A 24,710-nucleotide genomic window follows, 5' to 3' on the forward strand; every position below is an offset into this window, starting at 1 on the left:
TGCAACTTTCCATCAGGAAAACAGTAACAAAACCTCCTGATTTGGGCTGGCTTGTCCTAAATAGAAATCTCTTGGTTCATTAAACTGATTTAAAAAATTTCATTTTGAGTTCATTCCACAGGAAACTTTAGCTTCAAATGCTTCAAAAAAGGCTCCATGATTGCCATTACAATTAAACATTTTGGCACTGCTGATAGAGATATGTTTCTTTTCTGTTTGGGTCACCCACAGTCTGCATTCTGTCCTATTCACCAGGCCCCCTGGCAAGGCTTATCTCCCACGATGTAATGCAGTATCCTCTCTGTCTGAGTAGTACACCTTATCGGAGGTGTAGTCTGGTCAGGGAGCCTGGCCTATCATGCAGAATCGGGGTATTAGACCTCACCTACACCTCTCATGAAGTGACTCAGCACAAAAGGGAAATGCAGTGTGATATCCTGATTGAAACGGAGATTTTTCCTGTTGGTTCAGCAAACTGAAATGAAACAGGTAGAGGAGGGAATGCCTTCATGTTTCACTTTGGCTGAAAATACTGAACATTTTCCTGTTTCCAAACTGAATTTCTGGGATGTGTCTCCTACTACAAAAATGCACCACTGGGGCTTTTTGCTAGGATTTGGGGCAAAACTAAATGCCAAAACGAAGTCCCACCTTCCACTGAACTCTACCAACAGAGACCTTGGATCTCCGATGTGTTTCCATGGGATACCAGGCCAAAGGGGCTTCTCCCCAAGTGACCAGGTCAGGGGGCTGTCTATGTGAGAGAGAAGCATTCTGCCTTTGAACACTGGACAGCACGTTCAGACTTTGTACCAGAGATCCACCTGCTCAGGCCCTGCCCCAAAGCCTATTGGAGGAAGCAGAAGCCTTTACGTTGACTTTGAGGGGATTTGGATCAGTCACTAAAAGCAGAGAAAGCTCAGGCAGGCAAAGTTCTTTGGGCAGATGTGATATCTTTTATTAGATCAACTGAATAGTTGGATAAATTGGTTTTTTTGCAAGCTTTCTGGCACAAATGCCCTTCTTCACGCATAGGGAAAGTCTTACTATTTCTGTGCTTTCCTGGGTAGAATAGAAGCCAAAATGCAGAATGCAGGTCTGTGAAAATGCAAATGCATGGCAGTAAGGTTCAAAGGGAATGGGACATAATAGGTGTGAAAAGGTAGTTGTTGTGGGGGGATGATAAAATGTAGTTGGTAAATGCAGACAAATTACCTGGGTTTATCAAATGGCAGGCAAGTTATAATGTGCCATAAATCCGATGTCTATATTTAGTCCATAATCTTTTTGTATCCAGTAGATTTATTAAGTGAAGTTTGCAGGCTCGTCTTAATCCTCTGGCCATCAAGCAGCTCAGGAAGACCCCTGGTGATCTCTGGGCCTGCACACTACCCTGGGGGTGGGAATCAGCTTACAATAGCCTTGCAGAGCCCTAAGGCAGTGCCTTCCATTAGTATATTTCAGCAACCAGATTTGATCATTTCCCATTCCTTCTCCATTCCCCTCTCTCAAACCCCTCTAGCTTTTGAAGGTAGTTCCCGCTAACAATCCAGAGACTTCCATGCTGCAGCCCAATTCCCATAGCTTCTCTTTGATTTCTTCTTTATCGTGTTTTTTAATATTGTTTATTTTGATTCTGATTCTCCTGCTGCCCACACACCCACCTCTTCATTAATCCATGGCAATTTGATCGATTTGTGTTGGTCTTGCTCTATGGCCCCTCCCAGAGATCCTGGCACCAGGTCAAAGGTCACCCATGGATCTAGCAAATGGCTGAGCACATTGTTTTGCTAATGATTTGGAGATTAAAAAAGAAAATCAAAGCACTCAGCCACTATGTGTGCCTCCATTCCTGCCCGATCATGTCAGAGACACTGCTGAATAAACACAAGTTCCTTTTGTTAACAGGCGCTGGTGGTGCTTTTCTCCAACAACTCTCTCTTTCTCTCTCTTTTTTTTTCTTTTTAATCCCATCTGTGTTTTTCTTTAGCCTCCCATTTGAAAAACGGTAATATACAATTCCATTTCTTGCTCAGCAGAAGCAGGGAAGAGGGGGAGGGAAGGGAAACGAAACGTGCTTTTTCTTTGTTCAGTTTCCTTTATTTCTTTATTTTGGGATTTCTTTATTTTCCTTTCATTTGTGACGTACAGAAATGCAAACAATATATTTCTCTATTTCTTTTTTGTTCCTGTTGTCGTTGTCGTGTTGTTCTAGATCTTTTTTTGGCTTTTGTGTGTGTTAATGTGGAGAAGACAAAACAAAAAAGCGGATGTGTTTTCTTGATATTTACAACCGTTGAACATTGTATTTTCATCTCTATATTTTGAGCAGAGAATTTAAAAGGGAAGATAACTGTGCCACCAAGAAAGGGCATTGGGCTTATTTCAGACTTTCACATCTAACTTCCTTTTTCCTGCCAAAGCCATAGGTCTGCTTTTTTCTGCTTTTTAAGTGTCCAAAGTAAGTGGCTGGCTGTTGGGGATGATTATCGCTGATTTGTTATTGGTCTGTTTTGCAGCAGTCTGTAGGAGCACCTTGTGTTTGGCACTGCACAAACACAGATCCTGTCTCCCAACCTTCTTATGAATCTAAACTCATATATCTTTCCATAGCTCTTGTGTATATAATCAACCCACCCTGTGCTACTCAGGGCCTGGACATAGAACACGGTTCCTCTGGTTTAAAAGAGCAGACAGACGATGTGCAGGTCTACACAAGTGTAACTTCTTCAGATATAGAGCAGAGTTATTCAAAGAAAAAATAGGGATACACTGTGGTATGTTGCACCTGTATACATGTCACCTGTCCACAAGCTTATCCTGGGGTAGCCATTTGCCCAGGGGAAATAGGTTATTTATTACCTGCTCTCTTGCCACTTAATGGTAAGCCACTGTAATAGCATTTCTGGGTTGCACGTACCCTGGGATAGCTGCATTTCTGTTCACTCTAGATCACTGTGTAATATACCCCAGCATACAAAAATGATGTAAGATGCACCAATGTAATTGCATTGTTGGTTTAGAACCTGAAGTAACACACAAAGTGAACTAGGCCATTGTGAACCTAAAGGGCTCAAGTACAAAATCATCCATAAAGATGATGGATTCAGTCATTTCCATGTAAGCCGTGAGCGAGGAAAATGTTTTTAGGCACAAGCCTTGAAATGAGCTGTTGTCTTCTGTGATGCCTCTATGAAGGCACATGCAACCAGAGTAGTTGCGCTGACTGAGCTAAGTTACACCACCTCAGCTTCAGTGTTTAGACAGGAAGGGAGACATTAAAAATATAACTCAGGAACTGAGCCTACAGCTTTTTAATGTCTAGAGCTCCTAATAAAGGCTGTAATTCATTTTGTGCTCAAGTCTCATGACAAATGTGAATAGGGATTCATTCCTGAACCAGTGCCCAGGCCAATATCAGTTAAATATGCGGACAGCATGAAGTATCAGGAGCAGAGATTCATTTCTCAGGACACTGTGAGCTAATCCAGGAATAACTCCACTGTGCCAATGATATTAATCCAGTGCAAAGTGAGAACCAGGCTGTTTGTCTCCAGAACAGATAATGATCAATGAGAATAGGTGACTCGGGTTCCTCCGTGGCCTTCGGGAATGGACAGACATAACATTCAGAGAACCTTGAACACCTTTAAAGCACTATGAGAACTGAGCAGACAGACAACATACAATATTATAGTGCTACAAATCAGCGCAAACCATCTAAAAATGTCCCTGAATGAAACAGGGATAACCCCAAAGCACTTCATAGGAATATTATTATCTCTGAGACAGATGTATATCTATATGCAACTTAATCTTTAGTCTGTTCATACCCTTAGGCTACAAACAGATGTTTCCAAATGAAATGGATCAGTTGTGCCAGGATGTGTCCACTTCATTGGGCAAAACAGACACTCCCCATTGTCCCCCAATTTAATCACTGGACACACATCTGCAAATGGGGAAACCCAGGCATGTGATCCCAGGGTTCAGAGGCCTGATCCTGTGCACCCTGCAGGGAAGTTTCCAGGGCCCACAAACTTGGGGTCCTGAAGCCCCAGGTGCACCTGCCTGGAGCAGCTGGAGAACATGGGCAGCTCTGGGCTGCCTACACTCTCCCACCTCAGAATAGATAGATATCTGCCACAAAACAGTAGCATAAATTAATACTACCTTCTGACATGGACAAAGGGCATGAATCCCTGTTAGCTTTCCCCTTGTGCCGCCATAAAAATGTTTATGATGGCACAAAGGTGCTGTCTTTTCTCAGCCTCAGGGTCTCTCACAGCAAACCACTGGGCTCCATCGACTCACAAGACACTGGGATACATGCTTAAAATTAAGCCATGATTAACTTTTAATAATAGGAAGAATAATCTTTAACTGTTAAAATTAAGATGTTTAGTTTTAATACTGGTAATAATTAGCCTCAGACTTGCCAATCTAAGCACTCATAAAACTAGAATTAGGCCCCCGTAAGCATGAAATTGGCTTCAAAATCAAAGATGTTTGCAACTACATGGCAAACTGCTTGGGGCGAAGACCAGTTTTGTTCCCTGTACAGTGCTAAACACAGTGGGGTTTTGGTCTCTGACTAGGGCTCCTAGGTGCTACTACAGCACAAATAAGAACTGGTACTAAATACTAGAATATGTTTGGTTTCTAACCTTTACCAGATACAGGACCACAGTTCTTAGGACAGAAGCCACACTGTCAATTCCCAAATCAGGTTGGGCTTAAATTAAGCACATGATTAAGTGCTTTGGTGGACTGGGATGTAAGGACTACGCAGAAAGTGACTCATGTGAGCTGCCATGCAGCAATGGGCACACCAAGGAGCATGGTCTTTGAATCAGATGGGTTTTCTTGAGTGCTTTCCTTGGACTGCCTTCTCCAAATTCTAGCCAAAAAGTATACGTGGAGGGACATAGGCCAATCTGGGACAAACAAATCTGTTTTCAATATTCAGGTGGAGTTGACTTCCCTTTTAAATGGATTATCAGATTTTCATCCCATCCTTTCACTCCGGTTGGCTTCCTTTACTGCTCTCTCTCTCCCCCTCTCTCCCCCTCTCTCTTTCTCTTTCTTTCTCTCTCCCTCCCCCTCCCACACACACTACAGTATTTCTCTTTTTTTTCTGTGGGCCACTCCTAGCCAAACCCAGTGCCAAAATAACCCAATAAACCTTGACATGTTCTGCCTTCATCCGTTGCTTTACTTGCATGCTTTTTGGGACTTTGTAATGTTACACAGAGAATTTGAAAACAGACAAGAAGCACTGCTATTTAGAAGACTGGTTAAACAATTAAACAAACAAAAAAAAAAACCTAATATGGCTGCCTCGTTTGACCACCAACCAAAACTTTCAATAAAAAACAAATCAGTGCAAACAAAACCAAAAATTAAAAAATCAAATCAAAGAAAACTTTATTAGCAAAGGGGTCTAAATCACATTACTAAAGAGTCATTGTCTTTTTCCCATTCTGCACTCCAAATGTGGAGATTATTGTTTTCTTTTTTATTATTGCATTCCTGTCACTGACAAATCAGAAGGTAGGTATTTTGTCCGCCTCTGCACGTTCACTTCTGCAGATGAGCCTGTTGAAAAGCACCGTAGCTTGATTTAATGTTATTTTCTCTTTCTTTCCTTCTTTCTTTCTTTCTCTCAGTCTCTCAGTCTCTCTCTTTCATTTTGTCTCTTTTTGGTGGCTCTATATGATTTTTTACTTGTATTATTTTCCCAATTAGCTACAAAGCCATGCATTTCTTTTACTTTTTTCTTTTTTGTTCATGTATTTTTCCTTTCTTACTTTTTATGTTCAGTTTCTTCATTCCATTGTTAGAATGCATTTCTGTGTGTTTTAGCCCTTCAACTTTGTGTTTGTTTCCATAAATGGTACAATTATGTCTAGTCAATTTGATTTCCTCTGTGGTTTTTTAGGGGCTGGTTCAAAAAACAGACAAAATTAACAACAAATAGAGATAAAAGAACACAAACCAGAATAATGCAAAAGACCTGTGATTCTAACAATTATTCCAGTCTGGTTATCTCTTGCTTTGTTAGAAGTTTAGGAAGGGAAAAGAAAGGTCATTCCATTAAGGGGCGGAAAAGGCAAAAAAGAGATGTTCTTTCTTTTATCAACTCTTCAATCAGCCTTTTGTGATGTCTGACTCAGGCTGAGAAGCAGATTTGGTAGGACATGGTTCAGAGTCAGCAAACAGCCTTCTTGAAAAATCACTTCAAGCACCTGCTTAATTTTAAGCAACTGCTTAAATTCCATTCACCTTAATACATGTGCTGGAGCACTTTGCTGAATTGGGGCCAGAGAGTATTTTATAGTATGGGTCTGAGCCTGGAAACCTGGAAGGATGTGATTTTCAAAGACAGGAGCCTCATGTGAGATCCCAAAGTTTTTACTGAGGAACATGACTGATTGTCCATAGTGTGAAGCATCCATTCTCCTTCAGGTGCCTGGAGCCTTCTGGTAGGTTCTTGGCCATGCCAACTTAGCACAAGGGTGAAATTCACCCTGTGCATCACACTAGCCCAAGGCCTTAAAACAGAGCTTACAAGGTGCTGAATGAATGCTTAGCCTCGGTAATGTCTCACTGAATGGAGATTAACTCAACCACCATATTTACCGCTGTAAGTAGGTCCCCTTAAATCAGTAGCATGGCCTCAGCTAGTTCTGTTACCACTAGTCATAGATAGTCTTTGAAAGGGCAAGTTTATGTATTACAGCCCCTCTGCAGATAATAATAATCCAACAAATAAACCTCATTGTCACACGTGAACTTTATTGAATGTTGTAATATGAGTCAATTTTGCTTTTAGGCCTAACAAAGCATTTTAGGACATTTCCCCCCTTTCTGGCGCTGTAGATAGAAAGGATCAAGATGGCAAGAGATGTCTTGAAAGCAGGTTTAGGCTGAACAAACAAGCCTTGCAGTTTCTCTTGTTTCTCTGCAAAGGGTAAAGAAAAAGAAATATAAAAGTAACACAGTTGTTTTCAGTGGTAGGTAAAACTGTCTAAGAACTGGCCTGAGCTTGAGAAAGCAACTTGCTAAGACCATGCAAGTTGGTCTTAGCAACTCACTAAGGCCAAGTACAGCAACAGGACAGAGCAAGCTAGAAGGCTGAAGGAGCTAATCTGTGGGGCAATCAGTAAATAGTAGTTGCTGCACGTTGTTGCCACTTCATGTAATGTGTAGTCTGGCTCAGTGGATATTGCATGACTCACCTGGGAGACTGAGTTCACATAATATCTTGTAAATGGAGCCCTGCTTTGCTTATGCACTTTCAAAGCAAACTGGTATATGGTTAAGAGGAGACATTTTAGCCCTGTAAGTCCCAACCAATGAGTCTTTCCATGAACTTCTTCTAGATTCTAGTTCCCAGCCTGAATGATTACACATTTATTTGCAAGAAAGATGAAGCCTTTCCCTCGTAGAAAGCACCACTTTGTTTCTAAATCATTCAGTATAACCCGCTATTAGCTCACTCAGTAATAGTTGCTTAGAATACCACTGGTGCCTCCATGGCAATTCAGCTGTAAAGCCCCAGACAACATTCAAGTGAAGATCTTGGCCCAAGTTGCTGCTTCCCCTGGGGCTTCCCATAGCCAGGGCTACAAGCCAGAAAGGTCAGAGTAGTGAACATTATGGTGCAGCCCTGCCTTTCCCAAAATGGCTCTTCCCCTAATAGGCTTTCCATGCTGGGGCTTGGGGAAGGCAGTCCATGGCAGTATATGGTGAGCCAAGACAATGGGAACTTGCACTTGGGAATTAGCTCCCTACTCTTTGCAGGCCACTATAGTAGTACATAGAGGTTGGAGAAGGAGGTAAAACCCCCTTTCTAATCTTAAAGATTCCTACAGTTATCCTTATATCCCATACCTCAGAAGCAGTGTGAATCAGGCTTAGGCCAAATCTAGTTAAAGTCAGTAGAAAGATTCCTGCAGAGTTCAGTGGGAGTTGGGCCTAACCTTCAGCTGGTGGGAAAAATGTTGCTCTGGCTTACATTATATTCTGCCACTCCGATTTGGACAGGGCCCTTCCAATTCTGGATTTTCTGCAGAACTTAATGAAATTCCCATTTCAGTAATGCAGATCTATAGCACGTGGAATTCCAAATTTGGAACAGTCAGCTTTAAAGGTGAATATGAAAAATATCTTTAAGGATGAAGTCTACAATTTTTTCCCCTGCAAATGATTCAGTTTACAGTGGAAAAGTAAAAAGGTAATCCAGGGGGGAAACGTCAGAAAAACAGCCAAAAGGTATAGTTCTCTAGTGGGAGTCCTTCTGTTGTTGAACACTGTGTCCACCAGTTAAGTGTTCACAGAGTTGGGCTGTTACTGCATTTTGAATGGTTTTACCTATTATTGCTGTTATCTGTGAAGTTTTTCCCCATTGTCACTGCTAAAACAGCCTTAAAAACTAGGTCCTAGGTTCAACTTCAGAAGAGCCCAACAGTAGGTCTCTACTGCCTCCATGCTGTTCTTGAGAACTCAATTGAAAAATAAGCCCCTACCACTTTGCATACTCCAAACTCAGCCATGTGCTAGTGAAAATACTCCATGAGTGCCCCCTTCTGCTGCTTTTGGACTCTATCTCTGGCAGAGAACAGTGGTAAGGCAGCTTGTGGGGCATTCCCATTGCAGTATTTCCAGGCTTGGGATGCACAGGGCAGAAAGTGGGTAGGACTTTCTTTTCAGCAGGAGCCCCAAGAGCAGCACAAAGCCACTGTAGATATACCCTATTATGATGCTGACGGCTTGACTCTCACTCATGCCAGTATCATTCTGTTATGGACTTCTGCGGATGTACATCTGGTTCACACTAGGGTATTTGAAAGGAGGCATACCCTGATGCCACCTCACCCCCTAAGCACAATGACACAGGGGTTTTCCCAGAGCACTGCCCACTTTGTCAAGAAATGCCGGAGTGATGAAGTGAGCCAGGAGAACTACAGGCTCATTACTTCTCAGTCAAAAGGTGAAATATCCCCTGTGCATTTGGCAGAGCTTGCACTGGACTGAAGTGATGTTCCAGCTTCATCAGGGTCCTCTCTGCACACAGGTGAATCTCCCCCTGCATGAGAAGTTCTGCAAGCCAAGGCATTAGCTTTGACCATGTGCTGTCCAGAGTCAGACACATGAGTGGTCTAGGAATCATGCACTCAGGTTAGGGTTCTCAAATTCCACTAGTATGTGGCACTTTAGGAGCCTAAATTGGTTTTATTTTGGATGTGGCCTTTGGTGACTGGATTGGAGACCTCTCTGTGGGAATAATTCTATTCCTTTGATATATTTACACATCTAATTGATTCTCCTACCCTGGACTGGTGGTGGCATTTGCGATGTGGATGTGAAGCAGAGCCCAGCACTGTCTGCTTTACATGCATTTTCATCTACCTGAAACAGGCTGGATCAAATGACTGAGAAGTAGAGAGAGGATAACAGCCACTTCCCAGTGCAGCCGTAGTAAATGAACTGGGCATCAGCACCAATCCCTTAGGTGGCACTGATATTCATTCTTAGTTCACTGTGGGCAGAAGCTTGAGATGACAAGTAAAGTCCCCATTTAGAGAACCCCAGGTTGCGGGATAAAAAGCAGGGACACCAAGAAAGGGAGTCTGGAGTCTGCAGCATCCTAAGGAGAATAGAGAATCTCTGAGCTGCAGTGCAGAAGGAAATCCTTGGACATGAGGTGAAGAGCCTCATTTGGGATGGCACAGGGACAAGAATCCTTGTGCTGTGATGCAAAGAAGCTGAGGGTGGAGGAGGATAAATCTTAGCACATGGCATGAAGGATCCCTGCATGGGAGAATCTGAGCAGGAGGATGTCCTAGGGCAGTGGTCAAATCCAAGTATGTTCCTCACAGTTCTGGAAATTTGTCTCTGGGGACAGGGCTAGCTTCCCATCTAGCATGCTCTCATAGCAAGACTGCAGTGCTACATAAGTCTTAGGTCTGCTCTGCCCAAGGCTGGGTTTCACGCTTAGATTACCCAGACTCCTACCATTGTTCAAGGTGTTTGAAATGGACAGTCCCCAGAGGTTCTCATCTCTCTTATTCTCTTGCTACTGCCCACAGATGCCAGGCTTTGGAGAGCTGATCCTGGAGCAATGGACTATGCTGGGAATGGAAGGGTTTGGGAGCAGATGAGACTCATGGAAGGGTTGGTAATCTCAGACATGAGAGAGAAAGACAAGAAAAATACCCAGTACATTTGAGAAAGCTTTTTTTCAACAGTATTCAGAGGTCCCGATTGGTTGCAAGGTGCTATGATGTGTAGGGAAGCCTTGGGCTGCCAATTCCTTGCCTGCATCTAAATGGAGGAATCAGCCTATAGACCTGGCAATCAGGGTCCTTTCCTGACAGCCATATTCACCATTCGAAAAGCTGGAGAAAACCTTCAGCACTGCTTCAGTTGATGGTACCAGCTTTTTCCATCTAGGGTTCTAGCTACAGCGACTGCCACAATTGGCAATGGACTCATCTATCCCAGTGCAATCTCTGTCCTACAGACCAAGATTACCCTGGTCAAGCCAAATGGTGATCTGTGCTTGGAAATAAAAGTCAGGATTTCTCGAATATGACATGCTGTTGTCAAGACTGAGGTGTATCGTCAAAACTGTGTGGGATTCTAGGGCTAGAATAACAAGAAGATAACATATCGATCAAGAACAGAGCAGAGTGATATTTTGGGCCATTTTCTGTTTGGCTTTCAGGGGTGGTTAGCTTTGGTAGAAGTTTGGTGACATGAAAATCTTTAGCAATCCATCTTGGTTTTGCTAAATCAGAAAAACATCAACAACAAAATGGAAAAGTCAAATCATTTCAGTTTTTCAGTCCAAAATGGCTTTTGATTATGGATTTTCCTTCACTTCTACTTAAAAAAAACCCTCTATAAACCTTTAAAAAACACTCGAGCAAAAAATAAATGCCCTGTTTGACCCATAACATTTTTTTTTTAACATTTTGGTTCACTGAATATTTTTTTTTTAAGTATTGGTTCAGGTGAAACCCAAATTAGTTTTTTAGATGTATTGTTTTGTAATGACAGAACTGAAAGGTCAGCTATTGGTATTCCTCCAGTCAGGACAGGCAGAAGGCAGGTCAGCGCAGCACCATGGAGACTAACTGATTCAGAGTGGCATGACCTTTCATAGGTAACAACCTATTTCATCAGACTAAGAATTGTCCATTCCTGGCATCTGATGAAGAGGTTGTTGCCTAGGAAAGCCACTCCCTCTCTGAACCAGTTAGTCTCTAAGGTACCACCCTCTCCCACCTGCCTGACTTCAGACTAACAAAGCTAACTGTCTGTTGAGGATTAGCACAGGCAGATTGGGATCCTAGGGCTAGAACAACAGGAAGTATATCACAGGGTAGACTAGACTGGCAGGGAGCTCTGCAGATAAGATGAAGACACATAGGTGTGATGGACTTATACTTTTATTCTTGGCAGCGCTTCTCCTGCCCAGCAAAGCTCAGGGTAAGCACTGCTCTGAACTGCATGGAAGTATGCAAAGCCACATTGGTAAGAATGAAAGTCAGAGGCATAAAGAAAGCAATTGCATCAATGGGTGTTTGCAGGTGGCACTGTTAAAACAGGGAGGGAAGAGCGGGGCTGAGAAAAGCATGGACTTAGAACCCTTTATAGTACCCAGCTTAGTACACCCAAGTCATATCCATGTACCCCCATAGGACCCAGCTTATAATAGCTTGCAGGGTTTCTGAAGACTTTCATTCTCATAGGGCCTGAAGTTCAAAGTTCATTGTTGTCAATAGGAATCTTTTTTTGACATCAGTGGACACTGGATTGGGCCAATGTTCTGCTCTGGCTCCCAGAACACCTTGAAGCAACACCAGCATGATTTCAAGACACATCCTAGTAAAGCAGACAGTTGGGGGATTTAAACTAAGATCCACCCACCTGATCTCCATAGCAGTTTCCTGTTCTTCACAGCTGATGATGAGAAAGGACCCATTGCTAAGTCTGCATTATACAGATAGCTGGAGAGTAAACTGGAAACCCAGGAGTTGGCCTTCTCCAGTAGGTAGCATGAGCATGAGGGAAATAGCCTGACCATTCAGGCAGGAGCAGGGCATTGTGTTTTCACATCCCCATTCATCTAGCAGCTCATTGTGACTGAGACACTTGACTGCTCTGTGCCTTGGTTTCCCTACCAAAGGGGTTTTGGGGATATGACTTCAGTCATGTTCACCCAGTGTTACAAGGTCCCCATAGGCAAGGGAGCTGGTTGGGGAAGGATTCCAAGAACAGCATAGCTTCACATGAGAAACACAGGTACCATGTATTGCTTGGTTTTTATTTAAAGGGATTCAGGGGCTGACCATGTTGCCCTCAGCCTGGCTGAGCTATCAGTTATCACTGGGAAGTAGGTTGTTGTTTCCAGGGCTGGTCTTTACCCTGCTGTAGAGAACAGTAGAAGTGAAACAAAAAGGCCCTTCCAGCCATTCCAAACAACATCCAGGGTACTTTCTCTTGCTTAGATTGGTCTAGGCTCGGTGAAAAAACTGTTCCCCACAGCCTCCATTCCTGTTAGCCCTTCTGTTGTACCAAGAGGCCTCCAAAGTTAGTGCTTTGTGTGCAAATATGTGTGTATTTCATATCAAGCAACATCAGCTCCATGCAACATGGGTTCCAAGCCGACCTGCAGATTCACACCATGTCATAGTAGAGTCAATGTACAATTGTGTTGCTTTCTCATAGGCCTCTCTGGTGCTGTCTGGGCCTTTGTATATACTCCACTGGAAGAAAAAAAATGCCTTGCTGGTAGCACTGTCCCCCAGTCCTGCACCCAATCACACCAGGATATTTCATTGCTTTACATGAAAACAGCCTATAAAAATTGTTCCTGGCAATTCCTCATGGGCCTTTGCTCTACCTGCCAGGCCACTATTAATACCCAGATAGTTGGGTATCAAGGGATTTGTGCAGGCGCTAATGACATTGGGTTTGATTTTTTTTTTTTTAAAGAAAAGTCATCCAAAAAATGCTCACCCCCTGAAAGTGTTTTCCCAATAATGCAGAGCTGATGCATATGCAGTTCCACCTAGAGTTGGTTTCTCATATGATTGATGTTTCCGAGGCCTAGGAGAAGTGAGTTGTTTTGTTTTATTTCTCTTTTCTCTCTCTTTCTCTCTTTCTCTCTCTCTCTCTCTTTCTCTCTCTCTTTCTCTCTTGCATTTTTGTGAATCTAATGATGCACTTATATTGCCCCGCTTTTCCCTTCTCTTCATACCTTACCTACTAAAGGAGGAAATGCCACTTTTTTGGTAAGTGGATGTTAACCAAGAGGGACTTAAAAAAAACAGAATTTAACGGAAAAAAAAAAAAGAAACAGAAAGCAAGAGTCATTGTAGAGCGCTGATGTGAGCTCAGCAGTGCCCTGCAGGGTCACAGATAAAAAAAACAGTATCCCAGGAAGAGTTCAGAAACATTCGTTTATTTCAGTAACGATGACATTTGTGGAGTTTTCTTTTTTTTTAAATGTTTTTTCTTCCTCCTTTTTGTTTTTATACTTTGTTTCCCCTGTCCCTTCTGTGACTTCCCCACCTCTACCCTGCCCCTCACCATATCTCTGTGCTGTCTTCCTCACTCCCTGTTTTGTTTCCAACCCAAATCCAGATGTATATACGTATATATTAACATGCCTCTATACATATATATGCATATACATGGGAAGAGCCTCCACTCCATTCCTACTCCCCTCAGACCCGTCTCCTCTGACTTCCTGGTTCATTTCAGTTAACTCTTTCCTGTTATGTCCAATTTATTTTCCCCTTTTTGCCACCCTCCTTGGTTTTCTTAGTTTGTTTGGATTTTTACACCAATTTGATTTCCTTTATTTATTTAGTTCATTCCCTCTGTTCCAGATGCGTTTTCGTTCGAACTCTCCCTTCCCTCCTTATGACTTTGTTTCTGGATTTCCTTTGCGTTTTGCATGCGGAGATTTGCATGAGCTGCATTGAGGTCAAAAGGCTGAGCAGGAGAGGAAGATTCAGAGTAGAGTCTGTGTAGCCTGCCTTATGCAATGTGCGTTGACGTTGTGAATTGCATCTCTGGCTTGGGGTTTCCCTTTAAAGACTTCTCCCCCTTTCTTTCTTCTCTTCTTTCCCTCCCCATCCCCCTTTTTCTTTCTTCCTGTCAGAGGCTGGACTCTGCATCCCCTTCTTCAAGGGCTCATGTCAAGACTGAGTTGCTGTCGCCCCGCTCCAAGAGTAGCAGACATGGCGCCAGGAGCCCCAGGTCAATGTCACCGGAGAAAGGAGGCCGATGCTCTGGAGTGGACAAGCATTCTCACCGCCGGCGCTCCCGCTCCACCTCACTGCACAAACACAAGGGCCGGAGCAAGGCCAAGCCCTCAGCCCAGAAGGAGTCACCCCGATCACCCAGCAACACAGGCTACAGTAGTGATTCGGAGGGATCAGCTTGCTCCCATCCCTACCACATGATGCCAGGGGTGGAGAAGAACCATGGGGCTCATGCAAAAAAGTAAGAGCTGGTGCCAGGCACTCCAGGGTCCCCACCTTGGCAGTACCAGAGGCTGCAGAGCAAAGGGCAGAGCTCCTCTGGTGGCTAGAGAGGAAATAATTTGCTTCTGACCCCAAGAACTGAATAGTAGGCTTATTCCCTGGAGCAACTTCCATCCACAGGTCCTTATTCCATGTAATGTAACTGTCAAAGGCTCTATTAGTCACCTAAATGTCTAAGACTCCTTTAAATTCTACTTAAACTTGGCCTCAGATTTATCTTGTGGCAGTGAGATTTGCAGGTTAGATATACATGGTGTATGCCTTGGAAGCAGACTTAGCCATTCTCATACAGAGTAGAAGGATCTTTAAGCCTTTCATTAAGTACAGTGTAAGGGTGCTGAACATTTATGGACTGATTTTCAGAGCATCCAAGTGTCCCGCTGGCTTGGTTTGGAGTTGTGGATGCTCAGGCCTGGGTTCTTGATGTTCCTGGATGCCCATATGCAAGGAATGTGGTTGGAGATGGGATGATGGTTGCCCACCACCTCGGAAATACAGTGTTAGCAGTTGCTGGAGGGGAAATCTGGCTTTTAGGAAGTTAATCTTTGTGCCATGCTGTGGTGTTCTGTGATGCCATTGTGATTGGTGGTTTGATTGATTGGTCTTCCAGGGTGAAGGAGAGACACCATCGTGGCAGGCCAAACAGCAGCTCAGAGTCACCTATCAAGCATTCCAGGCACAACTCAGAGAGAAAGAAGAGCGTGTCCCGGAGCACGGGCCACCGGAGCAGTTCCTGGAGCTCCAGCGGGTCCTTATCCAAATCCCGGTCCAGATCCCGGGAGAAGAGAGCAGCACGGAGCAGGACTCGGTCTCCTTCACAGAAAAAAACTGCAAGCAGGTAGCATACCTGCAACATGTGTCCCCTGGGACAGGATTATATGGGTGGGGGGACATTTGTACTGAGACATGTGGCCACTGTTATACACAGTGTCAGCACACCACATGGGTACATGGGATACTACAATGCCAACACACACAAGGACTTCAATAAACCCTAGATGTGTAGCCAGCATACATGGTGTCCTTGCCATGGGCACCAGCATATGGATTAGCTCAGATATAGCCCCTATGCACCAAGCTTTTCCATCAGGAGAAGCCTAAGTAAATAAATGCATCTTGTAACATAACCAGATCAAATCAGTCTGACCAAGGTGGGGGGAACGAGGGCCTACATCAGGGACTCTTCCTTACAAATATCCCTTCTGTTCGCTACACATGCTAATCTAAGAGTTGTCGGCTTCAGTGTCCCAACTGGCCTCAGGGACTGGAGAAAGGTAGAGAGGCAGTGACTCAAGCAGTCCCAAGGCAGCCTCTGGAGCAGAGGGGGCTGACCACAGTGAGAGCCCCATGTTCTGCACTATCTGGGGGTTTCTGAGCAGTCATCAGGAACGGCCCCACACAGAGCAGGCTACCCTCATCATAGTCGATGGCAACTGATGTCCAATCTTATAGGTACTGATGTACACATGTCTACAAGCCGTAGTGGGAACTAGTAGGTCTTCTCCACCTCTAGTTTGTCTCACATGGATGCCAATACCATGTATGGGTCCTCTCAGAGCGGCTTACAAACCTACTGCTGCCTCTGGGCTACTGGAGCTGTTCCCCTACCTCAGTAGTATCCATGTGTGCTTTTAGCTGGGACATTCCAAGTTCAACTCTCACGAGTGACTTACCTACCTGCCAACACGTGGACATGTATACATGTGGACTCACAGCCAGAATCATGCCCATGGCCTCAAATTTGTCCACAGAATATGTGTCCAGAAATCTAGCAGACGTGCATGTGCGCCGACATGCAAGTAGGTGCAACTAACATATATATGATTTTGATTCAGAGAGAAAGACAGTGAGCCCCGAATACGCCACAGTGATACTGATCCCACCCGGCCCCGGCGCCGCTCCAGAAGTTATTCCCCCATCAGGAAGAGGAGACGTGACTCCCCCAGCTTCATGGAGCCCAGAAGAATTACAAGGTAGCTATCAGAGTGCAGGGCTTCAGCCCTAGGCTCACAAGTTTTAGTCACTTACTGACAACTTGCAGGACCCTCAGATTTCTTCTCCAAAGCCCTCTTTGCTTCTCTGCAAAGCCAGATGTTGATAGACAGATAGATAGCCAGACAGATAGACAGGCAGACTGCTAACAGTATTACCAGTTCAGCTCTTCCAATCTGTAAAAGGAAATATGTATTTATTTGAGGTGTATTTCTGTGTCAGAGGGGGGGAAAAGCCAACTGTCTTTCTCCCTCTGCTCTCCAAATGAAATCCTGGTGCACACAGTCAATGTCCATGAAGCCCCTTTAGGCTGATCAGAAAGTATTTGCAGGTTCAGGGTGACAAGACAAGTGAAATACAGTTACACTAAAATGGAAGCCACGTGGTAACCCTGTGGCATGTGGACACCACTGAAAACTATGGTCATGCAGTTATAACTTGCCTTACCAGTACTGTGATACCTGTATGCATAATGCATGTTACAAGTATGAAGTAAATGATGTGCCCTATTGATGCTGCACCTTACAGGGTTCATGTGACCTTTTCCTTCACAGGTGTACTTAAGCCATTGTCTTTCGAGGCTGCCAGGCAGAGCTATGTTTATTTTTTCCCATGGTGGAAAGCAACCGAAGGGGGCTGGTTCCTTATTCTGGGTTGCTATAGAACCAGTGACGCCTGGCTGTGAGAATCTGTGGGTTGATGCAGCTCAGGATAAAAGACGCGTCTCGTTCCTCTGGGACTTTGGATGCTTCAAGGTCCGAGATGCCTTTTGTGCTTGAGATCTGGATGCTGTACCAGCATCAGCCACCAGGGGGCACGCGGGCAGGGCACTGACCCTGGCTTCCCTTTCCTGGACCAACAGGGCGATGGGCATGGTGCCCTCTCTCATCATAGTCCCTGATGTAAACACTAGGCCACTTTGACTCAGGCTTCAGCCTCAGCCAGAGCAATATTTCTAGAACCTGAGGGATGTTTGGGGGTCTCCCTGTTTTAAGGGAAAGGCAATGAGGGGATCAACAGAGCCAGCCCGGACAGGACTGTGTTGGACCCACAGCAGTAGTGATGCCAGCTCCAATGTCATATTGCCAGTTTTCAACATGTAACACTTCCTTTCCTTAAGCCCCTGCTCCTGGAGTCCTGTGATTACATGAGAATTTCAGCTTTCATTACTTAATAAAAAAAAATAATGGGGAAAAATCTTGAAAATGGGACCCCTGACAGCTGAACACTAAAAAGTCAAAGCAACAAATCTCAGCATTTATTAGCTGTAAAAACAATGTGTTTTTAAACCACTCTTGTGATTTTTGTAAGACCTGAGTCATGATTCCTGAATGGTTGGCCTGGCAATGCCACGTGGCAGCGAATGGAGGGAGACGTCCAGCTTTGGGCCGAAGTACAGAGATGGAGGCTGGTCCAGTATTCGTGCAGGCAAGGAGAAGAGATGTTGGGTCAATGCCTGCTCTGCCTGACCCCTCTGTCCCTCAGTTCCCATCTGTAAACACAGGGCTCGCAAAGGGGTGGGGAAGTTAAAGGCCTTCAAAACGGTGAGGTGCGGTAAGGGCGGGCCATGTATGTGATGCCTGCAAGAGTAATGATTCAGGGCATTGCTGGGCCCTGGGATGCCAGGGGCCTTTGCCCAACCATTTCCTGTCCCCTCTGATGCCGATACCGATGCAACTCTCCTTTTCCGTTCTGTCTCAGGGTTCCTCCCAGAGAGCATCGCTGCAGGCCCGGTTACTCTGGTAACCCCCCCCTCGCCCGGACCCCACTGTGTCTCCTTGAATGCACTGCGTGAGGCCTTCCAGGCTAAGCTGTGTCTGTGCTGTTTGTCTGTCTCCGTCCGTCCCACTAACCCCACTCACTGAGGCTTGCAAGGGTCCCAAAGGAGCAGGGTGGGGAGGAAGGGGCTCTTTGAGGCAGCTGGTGGCTCTAAAAGGTCAGCAAGGGTTTTGGTCACATCTGCTCTATTGCCACGTCCATTCTAATTCACTGCCCCAAAGGGAGAAACTGCCTGTCGGAGGGGTCCTGGGATTTACCAAGCTGCAGGAAACTGAATGAACAGTGTCCTGGTTCTCTCCCACCCACCCCCAGTCTGAAGCCGCACTCCAAGGGCCATGGCATCCATTACACTAAGGATGTGTTAACTGCACTTAACACGAGTTTCCCCGTGTTCAAGCAGTAAAACACGTGCTAAGCATGATCACTTTATGGCAAAGTTAAGACTGTTTGCAGGAAGAGTATCTCCAGCTCGTGTTAAGTGACACGCATTCAGATGTCGTCGGACCAGACTGGTCCCCCAGGCGTCCACTCAAGTTGTAAGTGACAGTAGCCAGCAGAGAAGCTGATTTTCACAGCCCCCCCACTGCTTTACAACCAGCATGCCCCAATGGGATCACGGCACCGCAGCCTACCAGGGGCCTGATCCTGCTTTTTTCCTCACTGAGGAGGCTCTGCTGCTGAGGCTGGGACTGACAATCAGTGAGCTGTGCATGTTAGATCATAATAAACATTACTATGCAGCTGCCCATAGCTGGCATAACTTTAATACTGCACAAATTTAGCCTGTACTAAGTGCCCCATGTGGCAAGCCCCAAGTCTAGTGCAGGGCCCAGGGTAGAAAGATATGTTGAATGGGGCAGAATGCCAAGAGGGCTGTACAGAGGAGTGTGCAGAAGACTGTGAGCTGAGCTGGTGTGGGATTGTCCACACTGGAGGACATGGGAGACCAGCAGAGGCTCCTGGAGTGGCAGGATGAGGAAGGGTGTGTTGGAGGGCTGTAGGGGAGGCTTGGGAGGACTCACTGAGAGGGATGGTTCAGGGGGATGGCATGGAGGCCCAGGACTGAACCTGCCTGGGGATTCCTGGTAGGGTATGGAGGACCATGGGACACTGCCGGAGGTGCATAGGAGATTTATGAAGGAGATGGTAGAGCTCAATGAGGGAGGTGTGAAGGTCTGTGGGACCCAGGGATGGGGCTGGGAAGGATGCAAGAGAAGAGAACCAGGGTCTGTTGGATGGGACTTCCACTCCAACAGGACCCCTTTGCTTTCTCATCATCCTCTGTTCTAGGATCCCTCCTTCCCACATCTCTCTTTCCTCCATGGAGCCTCCCTAGGACCGCCTCTGTCCCTGCAGTATGTGGCATACTGACTGGGGGCCAAAGACTTTACACACTGACCCCCCACATGCCCCCCTTTCCATCTGGGGCTGGCAGGAACAACCCAAAATGGATTCTTGCCATCCTCTCCTGGATGTTCAGCTCAGCCTCCCCAGGGCATCTGCCCAGACCTCTCCTGCCACTAATCCCTAACTTCTCTCTTTCACAGCTTTAACTCTTTGGTGTCTGGACAAGACAAAAGCCACATTAACCTTCTTACGCTCCGTTGTTGTTGCTGCCTAATCCAGGACTAATCCCTGGGGGTGATGGCTTGGGCACTGCATGGGTTGCTGGTTGGCTGGAGCTGAGCACAAGCCATGGGGATAATGCCTGAGTCTGTTCATGAATGGGCTCCACAGGTTGCATTCAGGGCCTCTGCAATCAAGGCCACAGCATTCTGGTCCAAATCCAAATTCCCCCCGGGGGAGGCGAGTTCCAGCCCTGTGAACATGGTCCAGAGACATTTGGACCCAGACCTGAATCGGAACTTGCCCATCATTCCTGTGGCAGTGGGAGCCCAGGGTGGGCTCAGCAGTTCTGACCTGAGCTCCTTTCCCGTCTGCCCAGCTTTTCCCCATGTGCTCAAGCCAAAGCCCAGCACCAAATCAGCCTGCCCAGCACCCACTGCCCCACACTGACTCTCTTTCCATTTCCTCCGCAGTGCTCGCAAGCGTCCAATCCCCTACTACAGACCCAGCCCTTCCTCTTCCAGCTCCCTGAGCAGCTACTCATACAGCCGGAGCCGGAGTAGGAGCTATGACAGCTACAGCACCAGCCGCAGCCGGACTCGCAGTCCTCCAAGCCGCTCCCGGAGCCAGAGCCGGAGCCCTAGCTACAACAGCCACAGCAGCTCAGAGAGCGCTGGGTTCTGAGCCAGCCAGGGCAGGAGTGGCCCACTGGAACCATCACCACCACCACACACAGCTGCACGCCCCCTCCCTCCATCCCCTCTCCTCCCATCCAGCCCGCCCCACTGTTTGGCCTGGGCCACCCAGGCTGCAGCCAACACCAGCCTCTGCACCCATCCTGCATCCTGGTCCAGAGGGAGCCAGCTGTGGCATGGTGAGACCCAGGGGAGCCAGGAGCTGTGGCTTCTGGGAAGGAGGGCAAGAAGCAACCAAGGCAGCTGCTGAAAGATGGACCTCAAGTGTGGAGGGAAGGGGTCCAGACTCCTGCCCAACAGTGGCAGTCCCCTATCATTGCCCTCCAGGAAGGCATCTATGAAAAGGTGCAGCAGACCAAGAGGATGTGCTTCCCAGGGGGGACCCTGGCAACTGGGCAGACAAGACCCCCGCCAGCTTCTGGGGTGGGGTGAAGCAAACTCCAAAACTTGGATTTTGGGAGGGGGTGGGGGTGGGGGGTGTCTTCTCATTTCTACAAGCAAACACCAGGGTGGGGGAGGGGAGGGGCAGAATCAGGGCAGGCAGAGCAAGGGAACAAAGCGCTTAACAGAGACCATGGACTGGATCCCGGAGAGGGAGGGAGCCTTCCTGAACAAAGGAGCTTGCAGAAGCGTGGAAGGTTTGGTTTGGGCTGCATCTATTTATTTTGCTCAAGCCTGTCAGAGACATTCGTGCTTTATTTCCTTTATTTTTTGAGCACAATTATATAATGGGGGGATTCATTAAGGGGAGGGGGAGGGGCAGGGGTGGGAAGAAGTGGGGTTGGGGGGAATCAGTGTGAGGTGTCAGGGGACACTCAGTTAGAGGGATTGATGAAATCTGGATAAGAGAACCAGATCTCACTGGATGCTGGCACAGAAGAAGATTTGCTTCTTCCATGTACAATCACTGGCTGATCTGGACTGTCTCTATTCACTTGGAGATTGCCAACTCTAGGGGAGGAGACACAAAGCAGGGTGTCCCTCATCTCTCAGCACCGTACAACTCCCAATGCACTCAGAGCCTCAGATGAACAAAGATGTCCTCCAGCATGGAAGCATCCAGCAAGGGGTGTCCATGCTGTCAGCCAGCCTGTGATAAATCCTGTGGGAAGAAAGATGTATGGATGACTTTCAGTGTCCTTCATGCAATTGGTGATGTCAAGTCTTTCCAGATGTGTTTGGAAGGCCCCAGCTGTGCAAGTAAATGCTGCTATCTCATAGGTTCATGGCTTGACCCAAGGAATCCCAGACATCCAGCACAAGATCTGGTCAATAGGGTGAAGTACCTGTTATTGTAAACTGTCACCAGGAAGATGACCCATTCACGGCACACTGAGTTGTGACAACTCCTTTGTACATTGCACCCAAAAAAAGCAGCACTTTGCCTGTGGACATCTCCTCTCCAGCAGAAAGTGTCCTCACTCCAGGAGTGGCCCGGCAGAACTTCCAGGAGTCATGGTCTTAGGGCACAAACATCACACTTTGGATGACAGTGATGAGACACAATTATATAATTGGGGTGGGTTCTCCAACATAGCCAGTTATCTCTGAGGCAGGAGGTTCAGGAGATTAACAGAGGTTAATCATTCCTCAGTCATTCCTGGTGCTGCTTCCATGGGATTGCCTTGTCCATCTGGAGGGTCTTTATGCCTCGTAAAGAACAAACCGGTGCTGCAGTGCACTTTTCGCTGCCCAGGTGGAGCTTGGTCTTGGAGAACATCTACACTCTAAGAGGGAGATGTTGCATGGAAGTGAGCTGTTATTCCAGGCTGTGAACAGGACTGGTTAGAAAACCAGAATTCCAGTTTGCAAGAAAATTTGAGGTTAGAAAGCAAAGCTTTTTTTAAAATTCCCAAATAAATTAAACCAAAAGCGATATCCCAGTCTAGTCAGTAGTAAGGTAAGGAGAGGGCACATCTGGGAGACCTGGGGTTGAGCCTGTGGTCTGAATCTAGCAGAGCTGGGGACTTGAATCCACATCTCAAGCCTGGCAGTAAACCTGGTCTGACATCTCCTGGCTTTGACCACGTTCCATCCTCAGGCTGAGAAACTTTCCCCTCAAAAATTCATCGAATCCAACATGTTTGCACAGAACATTTCAGGTTCAATAAACTGACATTTATCCAACCAAAGAGCATTTTATCAAAAAAATCCCAAGTAGTAAGGGAACAGTTATTCACTCACCTAGGTGGTTCCAGTGATTGAAGTAGGTGTGTAAGGACTAGATTGGAGAAGGAGAGCAATAGTCACTCCCTCCTGATTGCTCTTTTTCTGTGACTCATGACCCATGACTCCGCACTTATGGTTGCCCAGTGGCCCAGCTTCAGTAGGAGGAATGTGAGAACCCCACCCAGCCTGGTGGGTGAGACACCCTCTTGGAAAGTGGCCATGCTGGGTGAGGCAGGGCTAAGAATCCAGATCTCCAGCTTCCTAGGCAATTCTCTTACAGCTGGGCACCTCTGCCATTGTTCAGGGGCTCTGTGCTTCATGCTGAAGGAGGTGGTGCTGTCAGGCATTCTGGGTCAGGTAGGCACCTCCCTCCTGAGCAGCTAGGTGAACTGAATCTCAAGAGAGTCCCTTAGATCTCTGCATTGGCTGCATGGAAGCTGAGCTGCCTCAGCCTGTGGATCTGGATCACCCTCCTGAGACCTGGAACTGCAATTTTAGGCACTGCCACATCTAAACGGAGGCACCTACAAAGTCAATGCGGAGCCGTCCCCTTATGCTCACCAGTGTAAGATGAGGGTTGTCTCTGGCCCTTAGCATCATGGTGAAAGATTGTGGAACCATTATGGAACCCCACTGGGGACAAGGCAGATGAAAAGCTATTAGCCTACAAGGGAGTTATCAAACCCATGTCATCGACTGATGTGCTTTAGAGGGGCATTTGAATTGTTGGGAGCCAGAGGAGAAAATGCATAGACAATTGTTTTGGGCTCATGGAGCCAGCTGGACAGGGTTTAGATGTGTGTCCTGTCCTGCCTCTATCCCTGCCCTGCTGACAGTGGTAGGTCACTGACCATCTCTGTGCCTCAGCTTCCCTTTGTCTTCCCTTTTTGGATTGCAAGCTGTATACAGCAGGGTGTCAAACATGGCCTACCAGGCTACTGAAAGGCCACTGGAAGTTGGCCACTGGAAGATGGATGGCATGAGGCATGAGTAAGGGCTGACAGTCCTGGTCACCTTCTGGCCGCTTCACCCATCACTGCCACTGTGACCACAGATCCACATCTACTGGCTCTGCTTCCACCACTGCTGCCACACTGGATGATAGGCTGGACTTGCCACCATTGTGTGCTCCATGCTAGACCTGGAGCTGCCACCCCAGCATGAAACATATCAGGAGCAACCGCCCCAACTCTGGCATGGGGCATGCAGCAGCAGCCACCCTGTTTCCCAGGCTGAACCCCGACCCACAGACCTGGCCCAGGGCAGAAGGTGAGCTTGTTACCCCTGGTGAATGGCAAAGATTTTGGTCACTCATTGTCCATATGGGAGGCCAGTGCCTGTAGATTTTCTCTTAATGCTGGTAACAACAAACACCCTCCAGCTTTAAGAGAAGAAGGCCAAAATCCTGAGGTGGCTATAGGAATGCTGATTGCTTTGAGCTCTGCCTTCATATGCTGCTTGTACAGGCCTGCTGTTACTAAAGTCAGAGCCTTTACGGCTGACATGTAACCACTCTCCCCCAGCAGGAACCTCTCCAGAATATCTTCTTCTGAAGTCAAGTGCCATGTCATTAAGCCTCTCCCATCTTTTTTCATCAGCCTTTACCTGTTGCCTAGGGCCTAGAGAGCAGTATAGCTCACAAGTCCTAAGTGGGCCTAAGTAACACTCCTGTATTGGGTGACATTGTCCAAGGTTCAGAAGAATACCTATGACTTACCAGGGCTCGGTCCTCGGGCCCAAACTGTTCAACATCTTCATCAGTGACTTGGACGAGGGGGTAAAAAGCACCCTGTTCAAATTTGCTGGTGACACTAAGATGTGGGGGAATGTGGGCATGCTAGAAGGGAGGGACAGGCTGCAATTGGATCTGGACAGGTTACAGGGGTGGGCAGATGAGAACAGGATGGGATTCAACACTGACAAGTGCAAGGTGCTGCACCTG

The 24,710-nt window shown here is 46.6% G+C and overlaps 1 protein-coding gene across 2 annotated transcripts in view; it reads left to right on the top strand.

The window, feature by feature from the left end:
* Nucleotides 1-20,650, top strand: part of SRRM3 (serine/arginine repetitive matrix 3) — a 75,695-nt gene extending 55,045 nt beyond the window's left edge. The window contains exons 11-14 of one of the 2 annotated variants that reach the window (XM_019545390.1): nt 14,183-14,526; nt 15,178-15,405; nt 16,403-16,540; nt 20,378-20,650. In XM_019545390.1, coding sequence (XP_019400935.1) covers nt 14,183-14,526; nt 15,178-15,405; nt 16,403-16,540; nt 20,378-20,588 — 921 coding nt within the window. In that variant the 3' untranslated portion in view covers nt 20,589-20,650. The other variant, XM_019545391.1, reaches the window with a different exon arrangement.
* Nucleotides 20,651-24,710: the final 4,060 nt, after the last annotated feature.

Source organism: Crocodylus porosus, unplaced genomic scaffold (genome assembly GCF_001723895.1).
Source record: "Crocodylus porosus isolate Cpor-Errol unplaced genomic scaffold, CroPor_comp1, whole genome shotgun sequence".
In the NCBI taxonomy this organism is placed as follows: domain Eukaryota; kingdom Metazoa; phylum Chordata; order Crocodylia; family Crocodylidae; genus Crocodylus; species Crocodylus porosus.